Source organism: Hypanus sabinus, chromosome 8 (assembly GCF_030144855.1).
Source record: "Hypanus sabinus isolate sHypSab1 chromosome 8, sHypSab1.hap1, whole genome shotgun sequence".
Taxonomy (NCBI): domain Eukaryota; kingdom Metazoa; phylum Chordata; class Chondrichthyes; order Myliobatiformes; family Dasyatidae; genus Hypanus; species Hypanus sabinus.
In genome coordinates, this window is record NC_082713.1 from 37911438 (window position 1) to 37923581 (window position 12144).

Consider the following 12144-nt stretch of genomic DNA (forward strand, 5'->3'; position numbering starts at 1 on the left):
GACCGCAGTAGGGAAAAAACTTCTCCAGTGCCTATTAGTCTTAGTCTGGAGGGATCTGAAGCGCGTACCAGACGGAAGCAGTTCAAACAGTCCGTGCGCAGGATGGAAGGAGTCCTTTATGATGTTCCCCGCCCTCTTCTTCAACCTGGAAGAGTACAGGTCCACAATAGAGGGCAGGGAGGCTCCAATGATTTTTGTGATTTTATGAAAAAACAGATTCAGTTTTTTTTAGATACAAACTCACATTCAGTTGATGATAAATTTATATTATGGGAAGCGATGAAGGCATATTTGAGAGGCCAGATAATAAGTTATACTTCTAAAATTAAGAAGGTGTATATGGTAGAAGTAGATCAATTGGAAAAAGAGATTACAAAATTAGAAAAAGAATCTCAAAGATATATGACAGAAGAAAACCAAAGGCAACTTGTTAATAAGAAGCTACAATATAATACACTTCAGACATACCGAACAGAGAAAGCAATTATGAGAACTAAACAGAGATATTATGAACTAGGTGAAAGATCACACAAGGTTCTTGCTTGCCAGTTAAAAACAGACCAGGCTTCCAAAATGATAAATGAAATTAGAACAAGTGTAAATAAAATTACTTATAAACCTTTAGAAATCAATGAAACTTTAAAAAATTTTTATTCTGAACTGTATCAATCAGAATCACAAAATGATATTGTTGAGATAGAAAGGTTTTTATCACAAATAACTCCCAAAATTGAATTTGGAAGAACAGAAGGGATTAGATGTGCCTTTTACATTAAAAGAGGTCGAAGAAGCTCTAGGATCACTTCAGAATAATAACTCTTCAGGCGAAGATGGTTTTCCAGCTGAATTTTAAAAAAAGTTTAAAGATTTATTAATTCATCCTTTTATGGAGCTAATACACCAAGTGGAAAGAACATATAAACTTCCAGAATCTTTTTCGACAGCTATTTTAATAATAATGCCAAAAAAAGACAGAGATCTTTTAAAGCCAACATCATATAGACCTATTTCTTTGTTGAACACAGACTATAAAATAATAGCAAAGATTTTATCTAATAGATTATCTAAATACTTACCAAAATTAATACACGTGGACCAAACAGGATTTATTAAAGATAGACAATCGGCAGATAATGTAACTCGGTTACTTAGCATAATTCATTTGGCACAAAAGAGGGAAGAAATGAGTGTGGCAGTTGCTTTGGATGCAGAAAAAGCATTTGATAGATTGGAATGGGATTTTTTATTTAAGGTATTGGAAAAATATGGATTAGGAGTATCTTTTGTAAAATGGATTAAAACCTTAAATACTAACCCCGAAGCTAAAGTGGTGAAAAATGGCCAAATTTCAACATAATTTCAGTTAACAAGGTCAACTAGACAAGGTTGTCCATATCACCTGCTTTATTTGTGTTGGTGATAGAGCCATTAGCTGAATTAATTAGAACTGACTCAGATATTATGGGTTTCAGAGTTAATCAGGAGGAATATAAGATTAACTTATTTGCTGATGATGTTCTGATTTATCTAACTAACCCATTGCATTTGTTGCATAAATTATCTTCTAGATTGGAAGAATGTGGGAAAATATCAGGGTACAAAATAAATTGGGATAAAAGTGAAATTTTACCCCTTACTAAAGGAGATTATAGTCAATGTCGATTAATAACTCAATTTAGATGGATAAATGGTATAAAGTATTTAGGTGTAAGAGTTGATAATGATAAGGAGAATTTATATAAATTAAATTATTTGCCATTATTGAAAAAAATTCAAGAGTAACTTGATAAATGGATGATGTTACCAATAACATTAATAAGTAGAGTCAATGCTGTAAAAATGAATATATTCCCTAGATTACAATATTTATTCCAAACTTTACCAAAACAATTACCGCAGAAGTTTTTTCAAGAATTAAATAAATGTGTGAGGAAATTCCTTTGGAAAGGTAAGATGTCAAGAATATCGTTGGAAAAATTGACACGGAAATTTGACCTAGGAGGGTTACAATTACCAAATTTTAAGAATTATTACAAAGCAAATCAACTTATATTTATTGCACCTTTTTTTGATGAAGATAAACCGGCATGGATTAGAATAGAATTAGATAAAATAAGAGAAAATATACCAGAAGATTTTATATATAAATGGAAACCTAAATGGATACGGGAAAAGAAAGAATCTCCTATACGAAAACATTTGATTGATTTATGGAATAAGATAAATGTTGATGATGAAATAAAGAAATCTTTATTAGCAAAGAGACCTTTAATTCAAAATAAACTTATCCCTTTTACAATGGATAATCAACTTTTATATAATTGGTTTCACAAAGGGATTAGATATATAGGAGACTGTTTTGAAGGAGGTATATTAATGTAATTTGACCAATTAAAGAATAAATATAAAATATCAAATAACACTCTTTTCTGTTATTTCCAATTAAGGGCTTATTTAAGAGATAAACTGGGTCAAACAATGTTATTGCCGAAACCTAATGAAATAGAAACTTTAATTCATAAAGGAAAAATTTAAAAAATTATTTCTGGTATGTATAATTTGATTCAAAAACAGGCCATTAAACAAAGAATTTGTAAGTCAAGACAAAAATGGGAAACTGATTTGAATATTAAAATTGATGAAACAAGTTGGTCAAGATTATGTCTTGACAGTATGACAAATACAATAAGTGTTCGACTAAGATTAGTACAATATAACTTTTTACATCAAATATATATTACACCACAAAAAATAAATAAATTAAACTCAAATTTATCTGATCAATGTTTTCGATGTAATCAAGAAATAGGTACTTTTTTACAGTCTACTTGGTCTTGTTTTAAAATTCAACCTTTTTGGACAAATTTAAGAGTTTTACTGGAACAAATTATTGGAATACAACTTCCACATAATCCAACATTATTTTTACTAGGCGATATTGAAGGGATAAAATCGAAATCCAAATTGAATAAACATCAGAAAGAATTCATAAAAATTGCATTGGCAGTAGCCAAAAAGGCTATTGTAGTTACTTGGAAATCGGATTCATACTTAAGTATAGATCTTTGGAAGAATGAAATTTTCAGCTGCATTCCACTTGAAAAAATTACTTCTAATTTAAGAGATAAATATGAAATATTTCTGAAAATTTGGCGCCCTTATTTACAAAAGATAGGATTAAATATATAGGTGCTCCGAAGATAAAATTATTGGTTATCTGGGGAAAGAATTAAATATACGGTACCTATTAAAGCTATTATGAACTCCATGGACCATGTGGGGATCTTCCCACATCCAGGCATTCTTTCTTTCTGTCTTTCTTTTTTCTTCTCTTTTTTTTCTATAGGGATATGTTTGGGGGGAGGGTTTGACATTTTTTTTTCTTTCTGTAACCTATTTGAAAATTCAATAAAAAAATTTTTTAAAAAACTACTGCCTACCACCCACAGTCGAACGGACTAGTGGAACGCTTCCACCGTCACGTGAAGTCGGCTCTCATGGCCCGCCTGAGAGGACCTAACAATAGACAATAGACAATAGGACCATTCGGCCCCTCAAGTCTGCACCGCCATTCTGAGATCATGGCTGATCATTCACTATCAATACCCAGTCCCTGCCTTGTCCCCATATCCCTTGATTCCCCTATCCATCAGATATCTATCCAGCTCCTTCTTGAAAGCATCCAGAGAATTGGCCTCCACTGTCTTTCGAGGCAGTGCATTCCACACCTCCACAACTCTCTGGGAGAAGAAGCTCTTCCTCAACTCTGTTTTAAATAACTGACCTCTTATTCTCAATCCATGCCCTCTGGTACTGGACTCTCCCAACATCTGGAACATATTTCCTGCCTCAAACCTATCAAATCCTTTAATTATCTTAAATGTTTCAATCAGATCCCCTCTCAATCTCCTCAATTCCAGCGTGTACAAGCCCAATCTCTCCAATCTCTCTGCGTAAGACAGCCCTGCCATCCCAGGAATCAACCTAGTGAATCTACGCTGCACTTCCTCAATTGCCAGAATGTCCTTCCTTAAACCTGGAGACCAAAACTGTACACAATATTCCAGGTGTGGTCTCACCAAGGCCCTGTACAAATGCAAAAGGACATCCTTGCTCTTGTATTCAATTCCCCTTGTAACAAAGGCCAACATTCCATTTGCCCTCTTCACTGCCTGTTGCACTTGCTCATTCACCTTCATTGACTGGTGAACTAGGACTCCTAGGTCTCTTTGCATTTCTCCCTTACCTAACTCGACACCGTTCAGACAATACTCTGCCCTCTTGTTCCTGCTTCCAAAGTGGATAACTTCACATTTATTCACATTGAATGACATCTGCCAAGTATCTGCCCACTCACTCAGCTGTGTGTGTGGACGAGCTTCTCTTGGTCCTGCTTGGAATTCGCACAGCGCCCAAAGAGGATCTGCACGCCTTGTTGGCCGAGTTGGTGTACGGCGCGCCCCTGGCCGTCCCAGGAGAGTTCATACCAGCCCCAAGGGGGTAAGAGGAAGAACCCGCAGCAGTCCTGGACAGGCTACGCGAGGCTCGGCAACCTGGCCCCTGTACCAACTTCACAGCATGGACGGACCCCGACCCATGTACCCAAAGACCTGCAGAACTGTAAGTTTGTGTTTGTACGAAGGGGCAGACACCGGGCACCGCTACAGCCACCGTACGAGGGGCCGTTCAAGGTGATCAACAACAACAGGTCCACGTATGTTCTGGACATTGGGGGGAAAGAGGAGGTTTTCAAGGTGGACCAACTCAAACCAGCCCATGTGGACTTGGCGCAGCCGGTCGAGGTTCGGGCACCTTGGCGCAGAGGCAGACATCCCAAACAGAGGCTGATCCAGACTGTGGACATTGGGGGGTGTATTGCCGGTTCTGGGGGGGGGGAGGGTTCTGTGGCGACCCACTTTCTGCGCAGGCGAACCAGCTCACAAATAGCCAGCACGCGGGGAGAGACTTTGGTAATGCACCTCTGACGTCACTTCCGCCTGGAGAGGGTAGGCGCTAGGGATTAAATGCCAGCACCACGAAGTTTGAATAAACTAGTCTCGAAACGACTTACCGACTGCGTGTTGTTATTCCAGTGCTGTGTGTAGCACATCGCTACAAGTCAACCAATTGGGTAGCTCACTTTCCTTTTCACTCTACCAAATAACAGAGAGCAGGCCCGCCATCAACTCGTGTCCCTCATTGAGACACACATTGAGATGGAAACCAGAAATGTAAGATCATTGTGCAGAGCTGATGGAGAGACTTTTCAGGAACAGTCATGCTGAGTCAATGCCTCTACCGGACACCAGAAAGAAAATTGGCATTTGCCTAACTTTGGTGTTCAGCACCCCCAGAAACCTGCACAAATATGAATTGACTTTGATTCAAGTAAAAATTTCAATGAACAATGTACTCCTGCGGTATCCAAACCTCTGCTTGGGGTCTTCACGGTGTTGAGTTCATCACAGTGAAAACAGACATTGAACAAATGTCCCACAGCTTCCTAGTGAGAAAGGATCATTGAAACCACCTCAGATTCTTGTGCTTTTGTGACCACCGACTGGTTTGTGAGCAACACCTGGGATCAATTTTGCCACCGTCTGTAAGGAGGGTGACCGAGTGGGTTTCCTTTTGGTGCTCTGGTTTCCTGCCACAGTTAATTGGTCATAGTACATTGTCCTGTGATTAGACTAGGGTCAAACAGGGGATTGCTGTGTGGTACTGCTCAAAGGGCCAGAAAGGCCTATCCTGTGCTGTATCTCGATAAATCAATAAAAATAAATATCAAGTCTTGAAGTCCATGCAACTATTCTAGCAATTAAGACGGCAGAGAAGACACCTGAAGAGCTGGACACAGAACTAGATGATATCAAGTTCTTTACCGAGAGCAAGGTTGTGTTTGGTTATATATTTAATGAAATAATAGGATCCAGTGTATCAGGTGATGAAATCAGAAGAGCCAATGGACTTAGATACCTACTGATCTCAAGCTGGCTGATCATGCCATAAGGGAGCTCCAGGCCAATGAGCTCACGCTCTCCTCATAATTGATTAGCCAAGCAGTATGATATCCAGCAGGAATGACATCAAGGCCAGTGTTTTCAAAGTCAGAGTTGTTAAAGACTGGGTCGTAAACCCTTTCAAGACCAGTCTCTGAGACAATTTAATGAAATTATCATTTGATTTTTAGTTTCAGTAGTTATGTTTGACGACCTATGTATGCCAAGCAGGGAGTGCTCTGGCCTCTAGGGCCGCATTTCGTTTTGAATTCAGTTCATTTTGTATGAACATCACTTCCTGTTTGTAAGTGTTATTTTATATAACTTCTTGTGTGGATTAATTTGGATTTCATTTTGAAGCACATGGTGGAAAGACATCTATGCCACCCTCTCTTTATTTGCCCTTGAAACAGCAATTTCTATAAGTCCGCCAAAGGTTTTTGACCCGAAATGTCTTTTGTACTCTTTTCCATAAATGTTGCCTGCCCTGCTGAGTCTCTCCAGCATTTTGTGTGTGTTGCTCCGATTTCCAGCATCTGCAGATTTTCTTTTGTCTATGAGTCTTGTATTTGCTAATATTGGTAAGCATTTATTAAATGTATTTTGAAAGAAGTACTTGTTTATTGTTTATCATTATTAAATATCATTGTGCCATGAATTTACTTGTATTTACATAGCATAGCTATGGATTGATTGTGTATGTGTATTACCTTGGTTAATACCAATAATGAGACTAACCAACAATATTAGTATATTGAGGTGGGCAATGAATTTAATGCATATTTTATTGAAGTTTCTTCAGTTTCACAAGTAAGATCTCATTATAAATCCTGAAGGAATCTTACGAATCTTAAGAAGGTGTTTAACTCAATGCAAAGTTTTGTACATAAGCATTGCAAGAGCAGTAAAGTGAAAAGATAATGGGACTTCAAAAGCATTGGCTGCGGACTGGAGATGCATTTAACGCCATAGTTGACAATGTCTTAAATTTAGCTGGAGATGCCACTGCTGCCTTCACTTCAAAATTCCCTACATTTACTACTCACTGAGTGGAAAAAAAATCTTCTCATCTATTTCCTGAATGGCTGACCTCTTATTTTTAGACTGTGACACCTGCTTTTAGTCGTATCTCCCTGGGGAAATATCAACTTCATATTTACTCTGTCAAGCCTGTAAGACTTCTGTGGGTTTCAATGAGATCATCTCATTCTTCTGAACATCTGAGAGTATAGGACCTGTCTGAATAAACTACGTCAACCTGTCTGGTGTACCTTTGCTTCTCCCTATTGCAAAGGTATCTTCCTCTGATAGGGAGAACAGCAGTAGACACAATATTCCAAGTACCATCATATAAGGGCCTTATATAATTGGAACAAGACATCTCTTCTCCAGTCGTGAAATCTTCTTGCAATAATTACCAACAAACTGCTTGCCTTTCTACTTCCCTACAGCACCCCCATATTTAATTTTAGAGGAACTCAAATCCCTGGATATGAAACCTTTTCAATCATTTACTATTTTAAAAATGGTTTCATTGATAAAAATTGGTTATTTTCTTTCCATTTAAATCCACGATATACAATATGAACCATAATTATATGAAAAGGTCACAGACTCCTCTATCACACAAGAGCACAGGAGGAAGTGGTATCAGAGTAGATGATTACAACTTTAACCACCTGCTGCTCCTTAAGAAGGCTTTGATGTTATCCCTTCCATTGAAATTCTTGTTATTTAACTATCTAGACGTTAACAGTTGATCTTTCAGTATAATTGAGAATTCAAATTTCAAAGTAAATGTTATTTTCAAAGTACATATATGTCACCATATACAATGCTGAGATTCATTTTCTTGTGGGCATAGCCCATAAATCTATAGATAATGACCATGACAGAATCTGTGAAAGACTGCTCAACTAGGGCATCCAACCAGAATGCAGAAGACAACAAACTATACAAATACTAAAAGAGGAAATAATAATAAACAAACAAACAAACAAACAAATAAATAAGCAATAAATATTAAGAACATGAGATGAAGAGACCTTGAAAGTGAGTCAGTCTATTGGTTGTGGGAACATTTCAATGATGCCGAAAGTGACATTGAGTGAAGTTCTCCCCTTTGGTTCAAGGATCTGATGTTTGAGGGGTAATAATTATTCCCCTCAAATAATTATGGTGTGAGTCCTGAGGCTCCTGTACTTTCTTTCTGATCGCAGCAGTGAGAAGAGAAAGTGTCCTGAGTGGTGAGGGTTCCTGATGACGGATGCTGCTTTCTTGCGACAGTATAGTGCTCAATCGTTCAGAATTCTACTGGTCACTGGCAATTCTTAAATGCTGTTACTACTTTAGAGCCTAGAAATTCTTTCATTTAAGGCAATACTTACATGCTTTACACCACAGGATTTGTTCAGGGAAACAATGACATAAGTAATTGGATGGCTATTAATTCTTCAAACTATAACATGTACTGACACAGAGACATAACTAACTGTATGCAGCTTCACTTTCTGCTAGTCTGCAGACTATTTCTGTGAATTTCTTTGGTGTTTTTACAACCTTCTGATGTGGCTTGCCACTCTTGCAGAAGCAGACCTTCAGAAAATTCCTGAGCCTTGCTTTGTCGTGACATAAAGATGACCTGTTGGTTTGATTTTCAGAGCTCTCCTTAGGAGCAAGGTGCAGGGGTTCGAGAGAGTGGGACCCTGAGTTGAAGTCTCAGAATAAGAGAGGGGTGATGTCATAGTTGGGGGCAAGAATGTTCTGTTTTACAGCTTCTTTTCACAACCCTTTGTCTTCTGGATCTCACCTCCCACCTATCCCAATTCCAAACCCTTAGCTCTGATCACCATCTGATTTACCAATTGCATCCTGATATCCCAAAGCCAATTGACACTCAAGTATCCTAATCCGCAGCTCCAGCTCTTTCTCCATGATATCTTTGAAGGCCAGTTTCCCTCCTCCATCCTCTCACCCAGCCTTATGTGCAACAAACTAAAATTATGACCTACCTGACCTAGTCCACAATCAATGCAATGGGATGCCAAGCTGAGGAAAAGCCTTTGAAAGTCTTTTATTGCATATGATAATCTTGGTCTCATATGCAGTAGAATCTTTCAGCAAGGGTTCAGCCCAAGCATAGAATAGCCTGCCATTAAAAAAAAGGTTAAAAATGTTTTTAAATTGCTAATGAATTTCTCAGCCCAATTACTACCTAGATGAACATAATCATGGTTCACAGGAAATGCAAAGCAAAGGAAACCTTCTCCACTTTATTTACCACATTATTAGTGGCCAGAAACTTTGTTTGTCAACCTACAATATCTGGCATCAAATGGTCTTTATTTTTTTTTTCTTAATCTATGTCATAATGGTGAATGCTGCTTTGGGGTTAAAAAGAAACAAATCAGTCTGTTTGATTTTATATTTGCAACCAGTTATTCCATTCCCTAGATCTTGCAGCTACGACTTTAACTAGTTGTCAAACAGAAGGCCTTTCAGAGCTTTTTAGTCTAATAACATGAAAGCTGAATATATTGTGTAAACAGAACTAAAAAAAAACAGCAAGCAGAACGCAGGAACTCTATCAAATTTAAGCAAATTAATTCTACAAGCAACACAGATGCCAAAATTTGAATGTCTGACATTAGGTCTGAAACTGTAAAGCAAGACAAAAGATTACCCAATCTTTTGCTGCTGCTGTTGCCTCTGTTTCTTAACAAACTTGAACATTGTCATCTGATTCTGGGTCAGCAACTTTTTTTAAACTTCCTTTTTCATGTATTTTTTGATAAATATAATCAGTTTCCTGTTATAGGAAATTGTTGACCAGAAAAAACACCTTTTTTTCAGATTTCCCAGGTCCTTACAGGGACAGCATGAACTAAGGTTGCATTTCCTTTAAAAAAGCACAAATTCAGCAATGAGAAATATCGAGTGCTTGCTTGTCACATTGAACATGACAGTTGTATTCTGTCACCTGACAAAACTTAATTCTCAAAGGATCAGCAATGACTGTGTTAATAATAGAACAGGAACAAGAGAAGCTGCTGACCATTTTACTGTATCAAACACACAGTACACTGCTGGTAAGTGCAGTTATTTTAAGTGGACAGAATCACACGAATCTTGTACGGCTGACAACAACTGTGTAACTTTCACCATGCTGAATTACAGCAAGATGCACGAGAATTGCCATGCAAGTGCCTTGTGCTGATGTATTTGCATAATTCTTGAAATTGTCATGGGTACTTAAATGTAAACCCAGAAAGAAGTTAAAGAGCTTTGCGTAACACATATAAAAGGAAATGTTCATGAAAGCTGTAAAGACTGGGACATTCTGGGTTTGAACCCTCATTATATGTTCTGATTGCCCTAAGCTGGGGATGGAAACAAGAGCCAGGCTCCACCAGGGACACAACCCTTCCCACCACTGAGGACATCGTTAGAAGGCAGTACATCAAGAAGGCAGCATCCATCACTAAGGACCCTCACCAATGCCCTCTTCTTGTTGCTGTTATCAGGGTGGAGTTATGGGTGATCCCTACACTCCAAGTTTTAAGATTCTTCCCCTCCGCTATCAGATTTCTGAACAGTCCATGAACCCACAAACACTACATTGCTGTTCCTCTTTTGCACTGTTTGTTTGGCTTTTTATTTATTTATTCATTGTAACTTACGGTAATTTTTATGTCCTACTTTGTACTTCTGCCACAAAACAACATAATATATCAGGGTTGATAATAAAACTGATATTGATTCTGAAACTAGCACATAGAGGTAGAATCGTGACAATCTTAGCCATATTTATAACACAGAAACTGCCCTGACAGCCATCAGGTGCCCAGCTACACTATAACAATGCAAGCAACACACACAAAATGCTGGAGTAACTTAGCAGGTCAGGCATCGCCTATGGAAAGGAGTATAGTTGACGTTTCAGGACAAGACCCTTCAGCAGGACTGGGAAAACTAAAATGTGGAGTCAGATCTGGTAAGGAAACATGGGGATGGGAGGAAGAAACACAAGGTGATAGATGAAACTGGGAGGGGAGTAGGAGTGAAGTAAGGAGATGGTAAGTTGATTGGCGAGAGAGATACAGGGCTGGACAAGGGGGAATCTGAAAGGTGAGGACAGAAGGTGATGGAAGGAAGCAAAAGGGGCAGCAACACCAAACGAAGGTGATGGGAAAGTAGGGAGATAAGGTGAGAGGTAAATGGGAATGGGAAATTGTGGAGGAGAGAGTTGGGGCATGAGCAGAAGTTTGAGAAATTGATGTTCATGCCATCAGCTTGCTAATATAAGGTGTTGCTCTTCCATTCTGAGTGTAGCCTCATTGCAACAGTAGAGGAGGCTATTGACTGACATGTTATAATAGGAAAGAGAAGTGGAATTAAAATGGGTGTCCACTGGGAAATCCCACTTTTTCTGGCTGACGGAGTATAGGTGCTTAGCAAAGCGGTCTCCCAGTCTGCATAGGGTCTCACTGATAGCCAGGAAGCCACACCAGGAGCACCGGATGCAGCGGATGCACCCAGCAGACTCACAGGTGAAGTGTCTCCTCACCCAGAAAGACTCTTTGGAGTCCTGAATGGTAGTGAGGGAGGAGGTGTAGGGGCAAGTGTAGCACTTGCCCCGCTTGCAAGGATGAGTGCCAGGAGGGAGATCAGTAGTGAGGGACGAGTGGACAAGAGGGTCACATAGGGAGCGATTCCTGCAGAGAGCAGAAAGCGAGGGAGTGGGGGGAAGATGTGCTTGGTGGTGGGATCCTGCTGGAAATGGCAGAAGTTACGAAGAATTATGCACTAGATGCGGAGGTTGGTGGGGTAACAGTGCTAATCCTATTTGTTTTGCTCCACATTTTTCTCATGTTCCCTTCCACCCCCTGCAACCTACCAGGTTCTATGGCTCAACTGCACGAGAGGCAATTTACAATGGCCAATTAACTTACCAGCCTGTATATCTTTTTGATGTGGGAGGTATGGAGTGGAAATGTGCCTCTGCCATGCAGATAGCACTGGAGGTCAGGACTGGACACCAGACCCTGGCAAGTCAAGTTTATTGTCATTTAACTATATACATTAATGCTGTCAAATGAGACAATGCTTCTCTGGACCAGGCTGTAAAACACATAAGACCAATATA

General features: G+C 39.0%; 1 protein-coding gene across 2 annotated transcripts in view; it reads left to right on the forward strand.

Moving 5' to 3' along the window:
- The window catches only part of gab3 (GRB2 associated binding protein 3), a 127256-nt gene that overhangs the window by 52979 nt on the left and 62133 nt on the right, over window positions 1–12144 (forward strand). The window contains exon 1 of one of the 2 annotated variants that reach the window (XM_059976965.1): window positions 2815–4620. The exons of the other annotated variant lie outside the window; for it this stretch is intronic. Within the exon in view, the coding sequence (XP_059832948.1) occupies window positions 4579–4620 (42 nt within the window). The 5' untranslated portion in view covers window positions 2815–4578. Of the gene's footprint in view, window positions 1–2814; window positions 4621–12144 lie in introns of those variants that run through there. 2 annotated transcript variants of the gene reach the window in all.